At 40.2% G+C, this 22,206-nt stretch overlaps 1 protein-coding gene across 3 annotated transcripts in view; it reads right to left on the reverse strand.

Annotated features, from left to right (window-relative positions):
- Nucleotides 1-7,531: 7,531 nt before the first annotated feature.
- Nucleotides 7,532-22,206, reverse strand: part of bahcc1a (BAH domain and coiled-coil containing 1a) — a 149,526-nt gene continuing 134,851 nt past the window's right edge. For all 3 annotated transcript variants that reach the window (XM_089128912.1, XM_089128914.1, XM_089128913.1), the window contains 6 exons: nucleotides 19,046-19,154; nucleotides 18,263-18,373; nucleotides 17,234-17,341; nucleotides 14,424-15,625; nucleotides 12,507-12,743; nucleotides 7,532-10,700 (listed from right to left, as the gene is read on the reverse strand). In XM_089128912.1, coding sequence (XP_088985038.1) covers nucleotides 10,491-10,700; nucleotides 12,507-12,743; nucleotides 14,424-15,625; nucleotides 17,234-17,341; nucleotides 18,263-18,373; nucleotides 19,046-19,154 — 1,977 coding nt within the window. In that variant the 3' untranslated portion in view covers nucleotides 7,532-10,490. The remainder of the gene's footprint in view (nucleotides 10,701-12,506; nucleotides 12,744-14,423; nucleotides 15,626-17,233; nucleotides 17,342-18,262; nucleotides 18,374-19,045; nucleotides 19,155-22,206) is intronic.

Here is a 22,206-nt window from a genome sequence, read left to right on the forward strand (position 1 = left end):
ATATCAGTTGTGCAAATGACAATTTGTTTTCCTCTTTGCCTCTATGTTGTATTTATTGACTGTTTTTAAACTCTTTGTTTTGACTACAGTATCTGAAATATATAGAGACACAAGTTTTTACAGCAATGGTGTGTTGATTTACATTAGTTATGGGCATTTACACGCTACATTAAATGTTTCCCGCGCGAGTTTGTGTTGTACGTTGCCATGACGTTCACAAACCTGTAACAAATATAAGGTTACACGATGTAACCTTGCTCTCATTTGAAATGTGTCCCATAATAACATCGCACACATGCTTGGATTTAACGGTATTGGACCTGGAAAGTCCTTGAATTTGAAGTTAACCGAGGTGTGGGAACCCTGAGGATGGATGTGAATCATGTGATTGAAGAGGTTTAAGTGTCCCATACATTTTTAAATATACATGAAAATGCACATTTCGAATTTAAATGGTTGTAATTCAAGAATTCTTTGGAATAAAGACGTAAGATTGGTCTTGTTTTAAAGAAGACATTTTGGCAGATTTGAAAGAAGTGAAAAAAATTAAGAAAGAGAAACAAAAAAAGAGTCATGCAAGTTCAACACTATCTCACGACCAATTCGTACGAATTCGACGCATGATTAAAAAGTGGCTAATCCGTAGGACCTCACTCGTACTAATACGTACGATTTGTCTAAACCCACGTGATGGTTAGGTTTAGGGGCGGGGTAAGGGGTTGGTAATTCGTACGAATTCATACGAATTGGCCAATTCGTAAAATATGTACGATTTAGCAAAATCGTATTAATTCGTACGAGTGAGGTCGTATGAATTGTTACGAATTAGCCACTTTTTAATCATTCGTCGAATTCGTACGACTTGGTCGTGAGATTGGGTTGGCAAGTTTGAGTTTATGAAAATGTACAATTTAAAAAAAAATATTCATATTTTTAATAAAATATATATTTTCAAAACCTGGGCGACTCTAAAACTGCAAAAAAAATAAAAATAAAAAATAAAATAAAAAATCAAAGCCAAAAATCTGAACAAGTTGTGTTTCAAATTGTAGGTTGATATCTCAAAAAATGATCTTTCAGTGAGATATTGTGTGTGCGCAGTACCGGACGCTTCCACTAGGGCACAACCAGACTCCACTACTGCCCATATAAGGGCGCCTCCATTTCCATACGTGTTTTGAGTAAGTAGATAGAGACACAAGTTTTTACAGAAATGGTATGCTCCAATGACCTAAAGGCGGGACAAGTGGGACGCTTCATTTGCCAACAGATCGCTGGTGCTCGTTTTTAGGCTGTTTTTGTAACCTTTGGTTTCATTTTTGCTCTTATTCACTGTTGAATGGACCTTTTGCACTTCCTCGCCTTTAAAGTATTAAACTTCCTTTGTAACGCCCTTTAACCGGATGCCTGGTTTGATCCTCCTTGTGACCGCTCGGGTCTCTATCGCTGTAGTGCTGTATCCGATGGATAGGACTATGAGGAATTCTGAGGAATTTTCTTTCCAATGTTTTATAAAAAAATGTTTATATGTCTTGGTCATTTGTGCCACTTTCAGTGCCATTTCTGACCTAGGCTCTCTGGAGAGAACCAATACAGGCAAGAGGGAGAACAGGACTACAAAAACCAACATGAAACCCCAGGAGAGAGAGATCTCGGGACTGTGGGGAGGAGGAACAAGCAGACGGGTTGGCGAAGCATCTCACAATGAGCTATTGAGCAGATCTGAGTGCTCTCGTTGAGCAGATGTGGTGGGTGTATCTGAGCTGCGTGGCACAATCGCTCGCACTGATCCCGCAGATATGGAATTCATAGGGATGGAGGGAATAATAGCTTGGATGGATTCCAGAACTCCTCAGATGTGATTAGGCCTCTGTGTGCACGTTGAAAGGCCCTTGTGTGGCGACATTTAGCTGCTGTTACCATGACGACCGTGACATCATCAGTCACCACTAATAAGAGGGAATGTGTTAAATGATCAAACAATGCTGGGCTTTTTTTAGACTACACGTACCATGCAGATATATCACATTAAATGTGGGTGTAGTTCACCAAAACATGACTTTTTTTGTTGTTATTATTTTTTTTTTTAGTTCTGAAGACTTTTAAGCTGGCTTGGTTGTAGAAGTAATTTTCCATTAATTTCAGAATTTTCTTTTAGCATTATAACTAGTGCTGTCAAACGATTAAAATATCTAATCGCGATGAATCGCATTAATGTCATAGTTAACTCGCGATTAATCACACATTTTTAACTATTCTAAAAGTCCCTTGATTTCTTTTTCTCACATTATTTTTTCTCAGTTTAATGCTCTTACCAACATGGACAAGTGGATTGTCTAGCTTTGTGCAAATGTCTTTATATTGAAAACAAAATTGACATATACTGTGTTCAATTTTACACGAACATTCACACTTGGAGCAAATCAAAATTACAAAGTGCATATGGAAGGTAAACTAGGACTCAGCCTAGTGGTGTTGTAGTTTTTCTAACATTACTAGTTGTTAAAAACTACAATGTTTGCTAGGCCAAAAAGAACGTTAATCTCGCAATAAAAAAATTGACGCAGTTAAAATGGGTTTGCGTTAACGCTGTTAATAGCGCGTTTAAATGACAGCACTAATTATAACCAAGTATATATTGGTTATTGGAGAGAGAGTTCAGTTATGAACCTCTAGAGGGCGCTGGCTAATCTGTCCTTAACATGGACTCTGCGAGCAGTGACATCATCACTGCATGGCACAAGCTGATTGGCCCCTGCTGATCCTGCAGCCAATGAGATCGCTTGCTCAACATTTAAACAGTCAGGCTACTACAGTTCCCCTGAACCCCTCCACCTCCCCAGCTCCGCCTGCATAGATCTGCTACGGGATTTACGTACGTAAAACCCTAATGCTCAAATTAATTAACTCAAATTAAGTTTGAGTGCGGTGAACTTAGGCCCCGTCCACACTACTGCGTTTTTGTTTAAAAACGGAGACCTTTTGCTACGTTTGCACCTCCTGTCCAGACTAAAATGGGAAAAACGAAGACCTAAAACGGAGAAGTTTAGAAACGCTGCAGCTCCGTTTTGCGTTTTGAATCTCCGGAGGGCGTTTTAGTGTGGACGAGACAAAATGGAGGAGTTCAGAATCGCTGACGCTCGGCTCTATGATTGGGTGTTATCAGTCATGACGTATCCTTCCCTGATTCGCCAACCACTGTTTACACCGGCGTGCGTGCCCAGTGTTGGTGAATGGTCACGTGATCCGCGTTTTCAGTCGTTTTAATGTGGACGGAGATCATTTCTAATGCGCAGATAAAACGCTGGTGTGGACGGAGATCGTATTTGTTTTAATTCTCCGTTTTTAAACGAAAAACGCAGTAGTGTGGACGGGGGCTTAAATTAAACAAGTTAGTGCAATCAAATTAACTTATGAGTTTGTAGATTTTTCATTTGAGTTCACAAAACCTGAATTGTTTCATTGTTTTGAGTTTCATGAACTTGTTTCTTTTAATTTAGACAAACTCAAATTTAATTGACACTGGGCTGGGATTTCTGTTTCCCAGAATGCTTTGACACTCGAAAGGGAGAGTAAATGTTACAATTAAGTGTCACGCAATGTTTTTCATGCAAGATTAATGTTAAGTGGGATATTCAGTTTTGTTATGCTAGTTTAGATGAGTTTCTGTAATGTTTTTTTCTTCAGGGTTTCCATCATGGTGACGAGTGGAGCATGAGATTGGTTTGAGAATATATAAACATTAAATGTTTTAAAATGTTGAACTCATTAAGCAATTGCTATGCTATGCTAATACTATCAAAGAGTTTTGTTATCAATTTACCAAGTTTGCATTTATTGAATTGGCTAGTTAAAGCTTTCAAAGTTTCCACTTCTAAAAATATTTAAATTGAGATTACATAAGTTTAAGGTTAATGCATTAATTCGCTCATTCAAATATTTCAAATTATGAGCAATTATAATGCAAGAGTACAAAATAAAAATCTGTCATTTCTTTTCTTACTGAAACTTTGAATATCTTAACTTTAAAACCTTTATGTAAAAAAATATTGCCTCAAAAAAAGTTTTGCCAGCTTATTTGGGTTAGTGTACCTTGCTTGATCACATTATATTGCATCTATTAGCAGTAGCAGCTTAACGGATCTAGTCCGCCAAGACCAAATATATCCATTGCCATATTCAATAACATGTTAAAACTATTCCAAGAGTTGACATGTAGGTGTAAGCAATGCTCTGATTGGTAGACCGGTCTTCATCATTATGGGTAGTTGTTCACAGGGATTTGGCAAATAAACATGATTTTTCTAAAATTAAGCTAAAATCACACTGACGAGTGTCTGTTATAACAGGAGCCGGATCACATGAGCTCCATCGGCCGTTCGTCTGCATGAAGTTAAACTGGGTTTATTTTTTACTGCATTGCTGACAGCACCATCTCTCTTGTTGTCACCACAAAACCTCAACTCTTGCGGCGTGAACACACTCGCTGGCTTCCAGTGACGACGCACACGGACACAGTGTGTTTAGGAGGATGTCAGATTAATGTCTGGTGCTCCGTCTCAGAGGCCTTCTGACCCTCTCTCGGGTTACTCTACTGCTGACTCAAACCACACAATGAGCAAAATAGGCTACTCACACAAACAGAAAAAGTATGAAAACTGCATACATTGTGCTAATATGCTGCTAATAGCATGCCAGAACAGATGAAGAGTGATATATATACAAGTTTGAATATGAATCATAGCAGTTAAACACACCTGAGAAGAGGAGCTATAGGGGAGAGTGTGTGTCAGAGCTGTTTACAGTCCTGCAGGCCTGAGTAAACACTGGCAGAGTACTGTGCAAATACAGGAGGCATAAACATGACACACACACACACACCGTCTCCAATCCACCTCAGCACGAGCGGGCGGGACGGGGCACGTTTCTGCTCAAACTATAAATTTATTTTTTTTTTGCTTACACCAGATCTGTGTTACAAAGCAAGACTAGAGCAATCAACAGCAGATTCGACTAACTGGATCAGGGTCCTGACACACACACACACACACACACACACACTGTAATAGTAACATGCTTAAGTCCTCCAGCACACGAGTTCATAAACCCTCATTAAAGCTGAGTTAGTGTATAAGTGAAGCTGGTCCTGTTCTTTTCTTATAGCACCTCATTGAGCCGCTCCACACACACACACACACCTGGAGCAGCAGCAGGGTCACACAGAGAGCGAGACCTTTTTGAGCCGGATCACGATTTTTAAAACACCATTTACGCAATTTGTACTGTAATTTTTACTCACACACGGACATCAAGAATCAGTATATGAATCTCAACAATGGTGACATGATTCATGCTGCAATGCATTCTAGGAGCCATGGATAAGTTTCGTATGATGCACCCAGTATGCATTGCACCATGAAGCATGTCACCATTGTTGAGATTACTTCACCATTGCCTAAAGTTATTGCTCACCAATTTTTTTTAAACAAGAAAAGTAAAACTAAATGAAAGTCCAAAGATATTTTTTTAAATGTGATATTTATTCATAAGCCCTCTATAAAAAATTGTAATACTAAACCACGTTTACAGTTGATACTCATAAAGTATTTTTTTTGTAAAATGTTTACCCCAAAATCAAACCTTACTTTACACATGTACAATCTTTACAACATTTCAAAGCAAAGAAAAAAACAAAACAAACAATGAAACAAAATAAACAGATATAAAGATATACATCATTTTCATTTAACAAAGTTAGAACGTCTCGCGTATCAGAGATTCTTGGACGAGCGGAATATTAAGTACATGCCTTTCGGCATTTAAAGAAAGCTGCTTCATTAGGACAGACGTTCCCGCGTCCTCCTCATCACTTTCTGTTACCCATCAGCCTTTGCAAAAAAAAGCTTAGAAATGCTGAGCGCCGTTCAAATATTTCGCCGAAGTAGTATTGCACCTTTGCCATGAACAAGTGACCCGCTCTTGTAACATATCAGACGTGCGGACCTGAATATCCTTGTTGACCTTTGACCTTCACGAATGAAGTTTTTCCCCGATTTAAGAGGAGATTGTGTCCAACAGCAACTCTGAATCTGTATGTAGCGACTCGAGCTGTGCGACTTACAAACAGGTCCTCAGGTTATGCGAAGTACATTCACAACTCTATCCAGTGCCCTCTCGTGTCAAAACAGTCAAACATAAAGGCAGAGTACAAAAAGGCACACACACTTGCGCACACACACAATTGTATATCAACCTTGCTCTGATTACAACAGTTTTTTAAATAGTCAGATCCTAATACATATCAGCCATATTTAATGTCGAACTATTAATAGGGAACGAGTCAAGCACAGGCTATGCTCAGAATGGATAGCTCTTACTAAATACAGTGAAGTGTACACTGTTTACTACCTGTGAAAATAGCAAGAGCTTGTTTAAAAGTAGAGTAGGCAAATTTTGGAGCGGCTAGCATTAGCAAGTTAGCTTTGAAAGCATGAGATCCCACCCTCCCTTCTGAGAGTCCACAAAAGTTTAACATCACAGGTTTCCAAATCTCTGCTAAATTACGGTAGTTATGGCGTGAACGCCGCATAAACTCGTGGTTAGGGTTCAGGAGGAACTGTAAAAGGCGGATGCTGTTTCGTTTGTGTCTCTCAGTGACTGACGTCTGTCTACAACTCTGCATGGGATTAAACGCACTGATGATGTGGGATTTCTGCGCGGAGGTATGGAAATACATATGTTAACAGGCAGGAAGGACATCCTATGATTGCATTCGGAACGAGTGCAATGATTGGACGAACACTTTATGGTCCTACGCCTTGGCGAAATACATTTTGGCCACTTCATTTAATGATTGCTTTCAGGATGTGAAGAGACTTTCAACCAAGCGGCAACTTTCCGGCGTCCGGTCTAACACGGAAGTGATTTCAGCTGCACTTCATTGACAGGCCACTAGAGACAGGCGGCAAAAGAGAGTCAATCCCATAGACCCCCAATGTTAAAATGCCCAACTTTACAGCAGAAAAACACAATACAGTCTGGTGCAAAAAGTGGTTTTGGTTTGTATATCTTATTTTGCCCTTCATGACGACTGTGAGGAGGGTGAATTTTTTTTATAACTAATACGTTTAAATAATATTATGCCTTAAAGTTGTGCATTAAGGGCGTGGCCACTTGAATGACAGGTGTCACTGCTATCCGTTTGTCAGCAGTCTGTTAATGTCACATCTCCTAAGCTAATCCGCCTCGATGCACATTTTCGGTTATCCAAGATGGCGACGGTCAGCTCCGCCCACTTTGGGCAAAAAAATGCCTTTCAGAAACATACGGGCGACGTTACAGACACTGATGGTGCGTTCTATTATTCATCCGTCTCGGAGATCCGAATCGGACGACAGACGTTGCCTAGCAACTTTCCTTGGATTTCTCCTCTCGGACGTCGGACACCGAGCAAGAATTCAGTTTCGGAATTCAAGATGGCTGCGCCCTGTGACTCGTAAGAATGAATTGTTTTCATTGTTTTTGAAACCGCTTTGGTATTTTAAATGACGATTATAATCACTCGTATTACTGCGTCCCCTGTAGGTATGGGAATCGGTTGTTGTGAGTGCAATTACTAACGTTGCTAGCGTTGCTAACAGAAAATTAACACGAAAAACTTTAAATAAAGTGAACATTTTCAAGTCCAAATGGCTGCGTTTTGATAAGGTGTAGTCATAATATTTTTATTTTAATGTAAGTGCCTGGTACTCGGCCAGTGCTACCATTACAACAGCTTTCTCCGACTCGGACAAGCAAAACATAATAGAACGCTTGAAGTGTGGACGTGACGTCAAATCCGAAGTCCGAGTCGGTTCGTTGGCTATAATAGAACGCACCCGGGGTACTTTTTTTTTTTTACAGTCTATGCTGTAACAAGTCACAAGTCGCCTACCCTGCCTTTAATGCAGCAATTTATCATCTTGACAATAAAAATCCAAATTACATTTGGTTTTCTGATCACATTCGTTCCTCTGGTTCAGACATGACTGGAAATAAAAGTTAAGCGCTTTGCATTGTGGGATACATGTGTTGTCTACTGCACATTTTGGCAAATGTACTACTGTAGGTCATCGGTATCGGACGATATATGGTAATTTTACGTTATTGGCCTGATAAGAAAATTTGGCCAATATATTAAAGTGGACAAATAATGGATTATTTATTTCAGCTGAGACTCTTGTCAGATTGCTTGAAATATGATTGAAATCACTTCAAAAATGAAAATACGGTTTAGTACAATATGTCCAGCACTTGTCTGTCGTTAAAGCTACATCAAATTTAAATAAGGACGTTATAATTGTGTGTTTGGGACGTGGCTTTTGATGGTGAGATTTTTGTTTTTGTAATCAGGCTCTCAAAATTTATATACAAATTTAGATTTAGATTATCGGCCGATATATCGGTTAACTAATTATCGTTATCGGTATCAGCCGAAATGTCATATTGGTGCATCCCTAGTGAAAATATGCATTCTGTGATCAGTACACACACTTCTACAGTAAGAGCTATTCTGAACATAGCCACATGCTTTCCTTCAAGGCTCTCTGCAATAAACAAACGACAAGGCCAAACGTGACCGTGAGGACTTTCTGCTGGTTCGTTTTGTAAATCTAAACGGATGGGGTAAACGGTCAGGAAGCGAGGGGTCAGTGAGCGGCGTCACTTCCCCTGCAGGGCCGGGGCAGTTGTTAATGGGGTGGCAAGAGGTGAAGGACTGACTGTAACACATTTAGTGCCACACTTCTGGGTCATATAGATCCCAGCATATAAGACATTTTCATCATCATCATCATCATCCATTGGTTTTGTAATGAAACAGTAACACTGCCAATAAATAAACACTAATGATAAAAACGTACATACATAATACTTGAACAATACAGTGAAGATTGCATAATCAGAAATGACCATATTTGGCACAAAACAAGAACGCTGTGATTGTGTGAGCCTTTCTAAACAGTGGATGCTCCTTCATGCATGAATGCGATTGTCCCTCACAGTGAAGAATGAGACTGACTGGACAACAAAGTCTGAGCTCCGACAATCCCTTGCTTTTAGTGCCCTGACCCTGGGATATTAGGGTAAAGAATCAGGTGGATTTCACCACTAGGACTAGCAGAAATACCCCGCTTGATGGGCACTAAATTAAAATAAAACAAAAAAATGAGCAAAGAAATATGTAAATACAGTGCAGGATGCATTTGAAAACTAAAGAAATGCATCGGATACAGTAATAACACATGTCGGAATAGTTATTCAGGTTCTTCTGGTGTTAAATACGCCAGTGTTTTAGGTGAATCTCACAAATTCGATTAAAGAGCAAACAAATCGTGGTGTCCAGGCAGACCTCATGATTTATATTAAAGTATTATGGTTATGGGAATAACAATTTTCCCACATTACAGCAATAAGAGCTGAATGTCACTATGAATCAGATTTAAATGGTCCTAAAATCAGTGTTCATTACGCAAAGTGATTTTGAAGTGAATTGTGGCCTGGAAGTTTCTTTATGAGATTCACCCTTTTTCCTTTCCTTATTTGTAGACTCGAAAACAGATTAAATTCAATCACTCCTATCAAATTATTAATTTTAAAGTGTCAATACTTTGTTTCCCTTTGTTTTCGCATTAAAGTGTTGAGTCGGCAAACATAAGCAACAACAAATCGGAGTAAGACATTAGAGGAACAAATGCCCAAAGTGCAGCCGATAAAAGGATGGCGTCCCATCATGTGACGCCTCTCTCTCTCTCTGAAAGAGGAGACGGGGCCGGGACGGTTCCTCTCTCACTGTATCAGCAGGCCGTGTGCAGTGCAATGCATACAACATCAGTTCACCCTCTCACAACGACTATATCGTCCACTTATACAAAAATAAATCAATCGAAACCTGGCAAGATAAGCCTCTGTACATTACACTTATATAAAATAGCTTTGAATATTTACATATAGACAACAACAAAAACACACACACGCACAAAAACACAAGCAACCTGTCCTGTTCAATATACACCTGAATAAAAAGACATGTTAAGAGGTACTGAAGTGTATGGCTTGATAGGAGATAAGTCCCTAAATATATATATATACATAAATGAAATTCATATATTTATACTTATATATACTTAAATATCCCTGGAATCATGAAAGTGACGTGCCCAACACAACGCCACGGCCTACAACTCAAGGCTTCATAGTCATCCGCCATGTTCTCCAAACCAAGAGTTTTGCTTTGGTGATCTAAGATCAGATAAACGAACGGTTCATTTAAAATCAGATCCATTAGATGACCTCCCCGAAGAGAATTAGGACCATCAACTCGATATCTTCCCAAAGTTTATGGGTATACCTCCAGGTCCTCTGTCAGAGCGTCCAGTGCAGGCCAGCTTCTTATTTCCAATGCATCTCTGACTTTGGCCCAAGGAAACTCAGTAGTATCCCGAAGTCCAGTGCTAACAGAGTAGGGACATGCCGTTTGCAGTGAGCAGTTGTCCACTGGTGGGGTCGTAGGTGCCGGCCAGGTAGTACAGGTCGTGAAAGCTCCCATCGGGCCTCCTGTTGCGGGTCAATCGCTCGTACTCCTCGCGTGTGACCACCTGGCACTTATGAGAGATTGTCTGGACGTCGTTCTCATCCTCATGGCAGGACTGGTACAAGGCATGCTAGGGAGAAGGAAAAATTCATAATTTCCTTCTACGATAACTAGGGTTGGGTATCGAGAATCGAGTATCGATTGGAACCGAGACTAACTTTTCGTTTTTCCCGGAATCGTTCAAAAGTTAAAATTCCGATTCCTAGTTTCGATATTCACAGTCCGCCGAGCGGAAGAAGAAACTGCTGAACAACACCAACGAAGAAGCGTCTACCGGAAGTGTTGGCATAACCACGCGAGTCGAACATGAGTACCTTACGTCGGCGATCCAAAGTGTGGCTTCGCTTTTCTAAAAATAACAAAATCTCGGCAAAATGCAAAATTTGTGACAAAAGGAGTATTTTTACAGAAGGATTATTTCCTTCAGAAAGTTTGTTGGTTAGCAAGGTTAGCTAAACTTTTTTGACCCTGCCTCTTAAAAGAATCGGAATCGAGAATCGTTAGGAACCGGAATCGAAACAAGGAATCGGAATCGGAATCAGAATCGTTCAAATTCAAACGATACCCAACCCTAACGATAACTCTCAATACCTGAGAGCAAACTGACATTGAATCAACGTGGAAACATGACATCGAAACAACGTTGATCTGACATTGTTTTGCTCATCGAATTAACGTTGAACCAACGTCAGACGCGTCATTCTTTCAAAACTAACGGAAAATCAACTTGAAATCAACGTTGTTTCAACATTATGACAGCAAACCAATTTTCGATTTTCATTTAGCTTTGAAGAATGCCGCGTCTGACGTTGGTTCAACTTTAATTCGATGAGCAAAATCAACGTTGTTTCGATGTCATGAGAGACGTCGTTTCCACGTTGATTCAATGTCAGTTTGCTGTCTGGGTAGGTATTGCTCAGGGATTAGTATAATAAGGCTGCCCTCAATAGTCGATTAAACGTTAGTCGATCAAAATTGTATTCGTTTGTTGGGACAGATGAGGGACAGATCAGGTCCTTCATCGACCTAAAATATGGCTTATCATTTGAAACACGCTAGTAGTAGCAACTTTACTAGGCCGTGCGCTCGAATGTTACCTTAGATAAATGTGCGCTATTATTCGGCACATCTCCAGGTGTTTTCGCGGAGTGAGGAAGCTAAAGGGTTAGCGCGCTTACTGAATGACATTAAAGGGACCGGCTTGATCACTTGCATTTTTTTTCGTCATTTTTAGTTATTAGATAAGAGTAATACATCATTTGAAACTGACTCACAATAACAACAAAAAACAAACAGGATGTGATTTCTGCCGTCTCGGTCTCTGTGAACTGGAGTGCGTCGCAAAAATGAACCGAAACACAGCGTATATACTTTCCTCACAATCATTACAAATATCTTTATAGAAAGCTTGAAATGAAATTAAGCGATTCAAATAAAATGTAATCCGTGTGAAAGGTGCATTTTTCTATAAAGGCACGTCCCCTATCATCGTCAGCTTCATCTTTGCAGCCGACACTGGCTCAGAAAACACTAGTTTATTAATGAATATAAATGTCTCCTTACTATTTCTTCAAACACATTCCTAAACATTACTTTTGCAGGTGATTTGTGCAAGCTTTATGTGTGCGATTGAGCGTGGAATAGGCTATATATTACGCCTATATATATTAAAGGCTCATTGTGGTTTAGGAATTAATATAAACGCACGATTAGTCGACTAATGGCTTAAGTGACCGACTACTAATCGACTAGAAAAATCTTCAGTCGGGGGCAGCCCTAAATACCAATGTTTCAGTACTCACTGTCAAAACTTAGTTCAAATATTAATAGCATAAGTCCATCATAACTGACAGGCTTCCAGATATCGGATACTTACTTTGCCATCACGATGTCTCTTGTCTAGCTTGGTCTCTTCAGGGTGATAGAACCACTTGACCTTCACGACCATGCTGTTCTGCCACGACTCCCAGAAACTCTCGATGCAGCCGATCAACGGCAGATGAGGCTGGCCGGTGGAAAGAAACACAGCACAGTCTCCGACCCGAACCACGTCCTTGCCTCGCACTATGGCCTTGTAGAAAAGCTTCCGCGCCTTTCCCTTGCGTCCGCGCCGCTAATGTAATAAAGAGAGCTTCAGAGTTTTGCATATGTTTGTAAAGCACAATTATTTATATATTGTTTCCCCTTTAAAACACTAGATTTGATCAATAAATAAATAGTATCCTCACATTCCTTCAACTTAAATCCAAAATAACTCACAATTTCATGCATAATTTAATTCAGCTCAAAATATCTTACATACATTACTGTCTTTGCTGACCTCTTGTGGAAAAAAAATATATATAAGATGATATTTCATGACTCTAGCCACTAGATGGTAGCCTGTTTAAAACCAGACCACCAAGCGTCATAGACAAATCATTTCCAGAGGGGCGTCACCAACGGACATCGCGGATAGACCTAAAACCAATCAGAGCGATGTAGGAGGTGACGTATGCGGAGTGGCGGAGAAACATTTCGGAGTGTTTTCTTTGCTCGGTTTTTAACAAAAAGGAAACGTTCAAGTCGCTTAAAACAGACGTGATAAGCTGATTCGAACGAGTGATGTTCGACGGCGGCATCCATCTACAAAATATGCTTCAATCGTGTCGTCATCGTGTAAAGCCCGTCCCAACGTTTCTGATTGGTGCCTCGATTTCGATGGATTGGAAATGGGCTTGAATGAGCTCTTTGCCAGACCAACTTTCAGAGCAAATCTAAATTTGCCGGAAGTTGTCTCGGTTTTCTAGATGGGCTTATAGCTCTATATGAAGCAAATGAGCTGGCCCTTTGTGCCCTAAAGTCGTTTTTTTTTTCTTCAGTATGCATTCGGATACATATGTAGACATTAAAAAATCATTTTTACAAAATTATTTTCAGGTCAAAATGACCCGAGGGAAGGATGAGGGTGAAGTTTACAGGAATGAGATGGACTGTTTCCAACCAGACCCATCGGCACTTGCTAACCACTCACTAAACAGCTTATTAAATATAGTCACTGGCTAGAAACTTACACTATTGGTTGAGCCCAGGGATGCACCATATTGGCATCGGTAACCATAATGGTAAGTACCAAACCACAATCCTCGATATTTGGACAATGTTTGAGCCAGAAATTGACATGACAGAATTACTTAGAGCAATGTTTTGAAAGCCCATCCAACCCTAATTAAACACACCTGAACCAGCTAATCGAGGTTGGAGCCAAACTCTGCAGGACAGCGGCACTCCAGGACCGGAGTTTGACACATGCTTTAGGACAGGGTTCTCCAAACTCGTTCCTGGAGGACCACTGTCCCAGCAGAGTTTAGCCCCAACCCTGATCAAACACACCCGAGAAAGCTAATCAAGGTCTTCAGGATCACTAGAAACTCACATGTAGGTGTGTTTGATCAGGGTTGGGGCTAAACTCCGCAGGGACAGTGGCCCTCCAGGACCGGAGTTTGACACATGCTTTAGGACAGGGTTCTCCAAACTCGTTCCTGGAGGGCCACTGTCCCAGCAGAGTTTAGCCCCAACCCTGATCAAACACACCTGAGCAAGCTAATCAAGGTCTTCAGGACCACTAGAAACTCACAGGTAGGTGTTTTTGATCAGGGTTGGGGCTAAACTCTGCAGGACAGTGGCCCTTCAGGACCGAGTTTGGGGAACCCTGCTTTAGGATATGAATCTGCAAATGTAGTTGCCTATGTACATTAACCTGGAATAGGTTAAAGCAGGGATAGAAGCTAGTATCATTTCAACAAGGACTCACTTGTGTGGGGTTTCCTGACCACCTCCACAGCTGTCTGGGTGGCAGGATTGGTGACACTCTGGGCTTGATCTGCTCTGCTAGAAGCCGTTGCCTCTTAACCAGATCTTTGGAGGTTTTCGAGTGTGAACTGGGACAGTCTTTCCTCTTCGGTGGCTTGCAGCTAGCACTGTGGTTGCTATGCCCTTCTTTGGCAGTGGACACGGCCACAGCTTTGGCCACAAAGGAGTGTCGTACGGGTCCCACGGGGGGTTCAGGGGTCTGGAGCAATGAGTGATGGGGGGTCAGGCAACTCTGGAGGAGCAACGTTGAGCTTTCCTCATCCTCCGAGCTGTAAGAAGAGTCGTTTTCAGAAGAGCACAGACTGGAGCTCGAAAGAGAGCCTGAGCTGGAGGAGCTGGAGGATCCTGAGGAAGACGAGGACACGGAGATGCGTGAGAGAAATTGGCCAGCTGTTCTCAAACCACCAGAGGCAGAAGCAAGTCCTGCACTCGTCTTCACATCTTCTTCTTCCTCATCCATGTCCGAGTAGGAGCTTTGGCAGTCTCTGTGGCAGCCAATGTTCAAGTCTCCATACTCAATGGGTATTGATGACGAGGGCTTCCTCTGGACTGATGTCCCTTTCAACAGGAGCTCGGCTCGTGAGCCGTCACCTTTCCTATTGTCTTTGACCAGCAGAACTGGGTGTGAATACGCCTCTGCCCTGGGAAGACCACCTACCCCATTGGAGCCAAATCCTGAGGCTCCCAACAACAGGAGAGCCTTACCGTTCTTGGTCTTTGGAGATGTTACTCCCTCATGGTCCAATTTGACTAGAAACTCTGCTTTCTTGCCCCGAGGTGGAGCAGGCTCCTCAGTCCTCTTCTTTTGACCATAAGAGGTGTTCCTGCCCTCTAGTGAAATCCCGGATATCTGACTACCAAAGGATGAATGACCGTTAGCTATGCTGCTGAAGGAGTCTACCTCGAAAGAGCTACTGCTAAAGAGGCCTTTGGCCGGGGTCATCATGGATAACGAAGGTCGGGAGGACGTTTCCATCACCCTGCCTTTCAAGGCCTTCTTCGAAGAAGAGCCGTTGAGCTGAAAAATGTTAACAGGCATTCTCTTTCTGGGTGCAGCCATTGATGGCCATGAAATAGCAGATGTTGAGCTCTTGGTTACACTGTCCGAGAAAGACTTCTTTAGCCCTGAACCTTTAGGCCTCCCTGTAAAGAAATAAATGGTTACAGTACACCCTATGTTGATCAACATACACAGAGTCTTGAGGTCCTGTTCACACCAAGAACAATGACGATAACTATATTTGCGTCAACACCAACAAACGATAACGGTCTTTTTATTAACGCAATTTCAAAGTATTAAAAATGGATGACCTGTTGCTGCTTTACGTTACACACAAACATCAAAAGAAAAACAGGCACTTTTGGGTACACAGTATCCTTAAAAGACAGGAGTATCCATAATGCCTGGTTCAGATTACACGATTTTTTTTGTGTGTTACGATAGTCACTGTGTCAGATTACGTGATTTTGGCTCCTAAAATCTTGGACAAGATGCATGTCAAACTACACGTTACTTCCTGACCAGTCATCGCATGCCGTCTTTAATGGCGCACGTGATGTCATCGAGAAGGCGAAACTCGTAGCGAGTGACTTCCTGGATTGCTCGGCATTGCCTTTTCAGCGTGAGAAATACACGGTGTGAACTGGTTGAAATGCGTGTGTCTCACGCCCATTGCGTGAGACTTGAGAACCCTGCTCGAAGAGGACAGTGTGGGCTGTCAATCCTCCAAAGAGAACTTGAGGTAAAATATCGTTTTTTTAAAATATATTTTTACTTTTAGTTTTAACGTTAGCACCATCGTCTCTCTTTCGTTTTGTCTTTTTTGAAAGTTGTGTACGGAAAAGCTTGTGCTCCTATTGGTCAACCTGATACATGTGACGGAACCGTCATGGACGACCATTAAAACATATTAAACATGCTAGTCTTTTTGTCGTGATGTTGTGAAGCATCGCAGACGCGACGTAGGTTGTCGCCCACTATGACACACTATACGAGATGATGCGATCGAATCTTGTGTCCCGACGCCCATTGTCGTTTACGAATCCCCAATCGTGCCAAAATCGGGCTAAAATCGTGTAATCTGAACCAGGCATAACTCTGATTAGAGAGTTGTCGTCTTTTGAAGCCAGTTTATTCATTCTTTCGAACGAATCAATATCAGTTTTTTTGCATTTACACGTGTTTTACCAGCAGATGTCCTCAGCAAGTTACGTTTCGAGTTCATCTAAACAAATTAGATCGATTACACTAGACTAGCTAGATTCACTAACAATGAATTTAGCTGACGAAGTCAATATTGGATTAAAAACAAAGCTAGCCTGCATAATGACCTCATCGTTAATACTTCTCACCATTTATTCCAAGGGTACAACCGATTATATATCCATTTTTTTCCATTCTGATGACTTGTCAAAACAGTGGTGGATTTTTGGCGATCAACTTCTCCGCAATGTCGTCTGCCATTTTAAATGCGCAAACCCTTTAAATTCGAGTGTACTCTGATTGGCTGTCAGTGTTTTATCGTTTTCCTGTTTTATTTGTTTTATCATTATAGTTGTGGTGTGCGATTTTTAGAACTATATCTTTATCGTTATCAGTATCGTCCTTGGTGTGAACTGGCCTTCTAAGGGCATTATTGGCACATTTGGAAAGCTGTCCATAGATAGGCAGACACTGGGTTTTGAGGCAAAGTGATAGTGAAATATGTTCTCTGTTGGTTTATTGAAGAGAGAATTGGCTGAGAGTCATACCTGGTCTTCTGACTGGCTTATCCTGAGCTTTGAATCTGTCTGTTCTTGCCATGGAGATATTTTTGTCAAGCCGTCCCTCAGGGACAAGCGCAGGACTCGACCCAGTGCCTGAAAGAGCAAAGGAGGTGTCATTTTTATTTTATTTTTGAAGCTTGTTACAATGCTATGTTAAATATATCTGATTTCAACAATAAAAGCTCTGTTTTAGACAGCATTTTAAGGGACCACAGGTGAAAGTAGGCAGCTTCTAAGACACCATGTTTTGGCCCAAACCTAAGGCAACATGTATTTATTAATGACTGTTTTTGTCGAAACTCTTGTGCAATTTATATGAGAAGTGTTATTTTTGTGACTGGCCATTAACAAGGTCGCTGACTAAATTGTTTTTAATCAATTACTTGTTCAACGTTTGTGGTTTGGTGCTGTTTAACTGGTGACAGAATGGTTGTGAGGAGCATGAAGAATCGTTTTCACACATGAAGTCCAGACATTAAATTCATTGAAAGTCTTTGGGATTTGCTGGAGGAGACTTTACAGAGTGCTGGACTCTTGCATTGTCATTGGAAGATATTGACCAAAGAATGTATGCACCTTTTGATGGAAATAACATTTGATGGACTCAAATGTGCCAATTGATTTGTGAAAATGATTCTTCCAACCATTCTTCCTCAATCTGAGCCTGATGAATAATGACATCGTCATCCTGGGATATGATCATGATGTTCTTCATACATGGTTGTTTAAGAAATGAAAATCTACACACTCCATCAATTGGGGTTAAAAGAACTGTTGCCAAACATATAACATGCTAGAAACATTATAAATCACAGCAATAATGACCCAAACATAGACTCTTAAGACTTTTTGGGGGGCCGGAAAGCGTATTTACAAAGGAAAGCATGGTCTCTTTGATGGAGCTGATGAAGTTTTTCACCCAAAACAACATAATATGGTAAAGTTAGTCTTTTCTGCAGGATGTTGCCCGTGTAGACAGAGGTTTATAAAACAGAGCAAATTAGTGGGACTTACTTTGGATTTGATATCCAGGAGGAAGAAAGCGAATATTAGAGAGAGAGATCCATCCTCTGTCTCCATCATCAAACTCCACCATAACCCCACCGGGTTTACCTTCATCGCCACCTAGAGGACCAGCAGAACCAGTTAATGTAAAGTTGAATCGCTTTATAGTAGTTCTTTAACCTTTGTTTGAATGGGTGCGTGTTATCAGGAAACAAAATAATATGTGACCCTGGACCACAAAGTCAATTTTTCAATCACATGGGTCATTTTTTTTAAAATTGAGATTTATATATCACATGAAAGCTGAATAATTAATTATGATTATGTTTCGCTTGATAAGACCCTTATTCATCGCCTGGAATCGTTTAAAGCCGTTTGAACAGTTTGTAGTTTGCACTGAAAGTGTATTTTGGACCTTGAACCGTTTGGTTCCCATTGAAGTCCATTATATGGAGAAAATCCTGGTATGTTTTCATCAAAAACCTTAATTTATTTTCGACTGAAGAAAGAAAGACATGGACGACATGAAAGACATCTTGGATGACATGGGGGTGAGTAAATTATCAGCAAACGTTTTTTTAAAAGTGAACTACTCCTTTAAAGTTGTACATTTTTCGCGATATTGCTGCATCCACTCACGATTTTTTATTTTTTTTGGATATATTTACAGTAGGAACTTTCCAAAATATCTTAATGGAACATGATATTTACTGCGACTTGTGGTCCAGGGTCACACATATATCAATTTGACATGATTATAAGGACAGGGAAGAATAGTATCTGTTGTCTCACCCCTTCGCACATATCCCGGGTAAAGACATCGCGAGCGCTCACTCCAGTAAGCACACACTCTAGTCCCTTCTGTCAGCACAGTCTCGGTGTCAGGGCGTACGTCCAGTACCTAACACACACAGGAACAAACTTCTGTCAGGCAATGCCAATAAAAGTGTTCTGGACTCCCAAGATGACAAACACACACAGAAGTCAATCAGTGAAGCCCTTATGAAAGCAGCACTTATCTCAAGCCAGCGTGTTGGGGCTGAAAGCCACGGAAGCGGAGGTGCGGTAAACACTAAACTTGCTGAGTAATAATGAGGAGTGTGTGAATGGTGCGACTGTGATTGCAGGTTTGCAGAGCCCAGATCCCTCCATTCAGCTCAAACCCCCTTTCAGGTTTCTTTAATTTACTGTTGCTATGGTAACAGGCTCTCTCTGACTGATGGGATGTGTGTGAGATTGGTGTCAAAGGTACATGGAGGATTGGAGCGCTCTGGAAAGTGGAAGCTCAGTGTAATTAGAGACAGCTGCTGTAGACCGTTTACACAATCAAACAGCTGGATGACACAAGTGTGTGTGTGTGTGTGTGTGTGTGTAGAGTAGAAAATAGAAATATTAAAGGGTTAGTTCACCCAAAAATGAAAATTAAGTCATTAATTACTCACCCCCATGCTGTACCAACCCCGTAAGACCTTCGTTCGTCTTCGGAACACAAATGAAGATATTTTTGATTAAATTTGAGAGCTGTATAACTACCACATAGGCTCCTAAGGGACTGCCTTGTGCGAAAAAACAAACAAAAATAACGAGTTTATTCGACTATTTATTTTCTTCCTTTTAGGCCAGAACGAGACTTCCTTATAGATTTCCACGACGCATGCGCGAGAATTGCGATCTGAAGTAGTGTAAGCTGGCGTAAGCAGATCGCAATTCTCGCGCATGCGTCGTGGAAATCTAAGGAACTCTCGTTCTGGCCTACAAGGAAGAAAAGAAATAGTCGAATAAACTCGTTATTTTTGTTTGTTTTTTCGCACAAAAAGTATTCGCGTCGCTTGATAAACATATAGTTGAGCCACGGTAGTCACTTGGGATATTTAAACATTTTCTTCATTGACTTTCTGGGCCGTCAAGAGGCAGTCCCTTAGGAGCCAATGTGGTAGTTATACAGCTCTCAAATTTAATCAAAAATATCTTCATTTGTGTTCCGAAGACGAACGAAGGTCTTACGGGGTTGGTACAGCATGGGGGTGAGTAATTAATGACTTAATTTTCATTTTTGGGTGAACTAACCCTTTAACAATTTAGAAGGAAGCCGTAACAATAGGAAATGTGTTGATACAGCACACTACTGATGAGGAGATCAATGTAGAGTAAAATGGCTGATTAATTAAACATTTTCAGTTTAAAAAATCTAGTGATTTTTGTGTAAATATAAAAATTTTGCCTTTTTTTTTTGGTTATTTGTCAAATTATCGAATAAACTTTCTTCAGGGTTCATGCAGACTCTGTTAAATGAAATTCCAGGCCTATTAGGGACCTTTAAAGCACTACTTTTTTTGGTTTTCACGAACTACAATCGCACTTATAAAACAATATCTTTATTTTTAAGGATTTATTTTACTCATATTACAGATATAAGGCATCCAAAATGCATCTTCTTATATTACTTATAATTAATCTATATTAAATACAGTTTATTATGGCTATTATTGTTCGTTGTCATTACTTCATATCCAGAAATGGTCTAGCCATGTGTTAACTTTGCGTGAAAAGATATATATATTAGAGCCCGACCGATAAAGGATTTTGAAGCCGATACCGATACAAATATTTTTGGTTTTAAAATCCGATATTCCGATATATCGGCCGATATTTTTTTATTTGTTTTTTTTATTTCAGAAACGCGCAACAAAACATTAACAGATTTCCCTAACATTAGTTATTTGGAGTTATTTATGAGTTTTAACTAAAATAATATGTAATATGATAATGCATTTTAAAAAGAAACGTGTTTCTTTTATTGTCTCAACAGAACAGACTGATGATATTGGCATTAGCTTTATGGTTAGCTATGAGTGTTTAGCTTGCCAACAGGAACGGTGTAGAGTGCCCTCTGGTGGACAAACTATACAACTCCAACACTCATGACATGGTTCAAGCGTGTTTCGTCTGTTTTTATTTTATTTTTTAAATATTCATTTATCGGCCATTATAACTGCCGATACCGATAGTTTGGAAAATGCCTAATATCGGCCGATAATATCGGCCTACCGATATATCGGTCTGGCTCTAATATATATATATTTATATATATTTTTATTTTTATTTTACTTAATTTAATTTCATATTGTATTTAAATAAGTAAATCATTTTTCAAGTACCTCTTCATAAATATAGCTGTTTTCAAGGGTTTTCCAGGACTTAAATTTAAAAGTCAAATTCAGCACCTTTTACGAACCATTTATTGCATCATACAGTATATATATATATATATATCATGCATGATTGCTAAAGGATGTTGAGCATAAATTCAATAAGTGCCAATACTATATTGTGCATTTTAACTGTATTGACTAATCAGGTTTCAGGACTATCCATTTTATCATTGCATATTTAAACAAAAACTCCGGGTCAACCCCTAGTCTATCTAGTAAATGAAGACGTGTACTAAATCAATGTTTTGTGTCAGTGCCACTGATCCTTGTGCAAGATTAGATTAGAAATGTGGAAAACAAGCGAGTCAAAACCACTGATCTCTACCAACACAAACACACGAGCCAGAAGGAAAGAGGTTACAAGCTAAGCTGAACCGACGCCAAGAATGCACTGCGGTTTACACTATATAATTACACTCCATTGGCTCAGATTAGACACAATGTTGTTATAACCTGTGAAACTAACATTGAGGGAGAACACCAATGCCTTCAGAAACATCTAGATGGAGCAAAGCTGAAGGGGACAGAACCCATTTAACACTCATCCATAAAATAGGCTATGACTGTTATCAAGCAGGTTTCCTTCCTAAGATATGACTGAATTTTCATTTTTTGAGGGACTTAACTTTTAGTGCCAGATTTACTAACAACTTGTGTTAGCAGAAAACCTCTTTTGGGGTAAAAAAAAAAAAAAAAAAAAAAAAAAATTCTGTAAGGATTTACTTTTATTTTCGCACTGAA

This window comes from Pimephales promelas, chromosome 3, assembly GCF_988280905.1.
Source record: "Pimephales promelas chromosome 3, fPimPro1.hap1.1, whole genome shotgun sequence".
NCBI classification, from domain to species: Eukaryota; Metazoa; Chordata; class Actinopteri; order Cypriniformes; family Leuciscidae; genus Pimephales; species Pimephales promelas.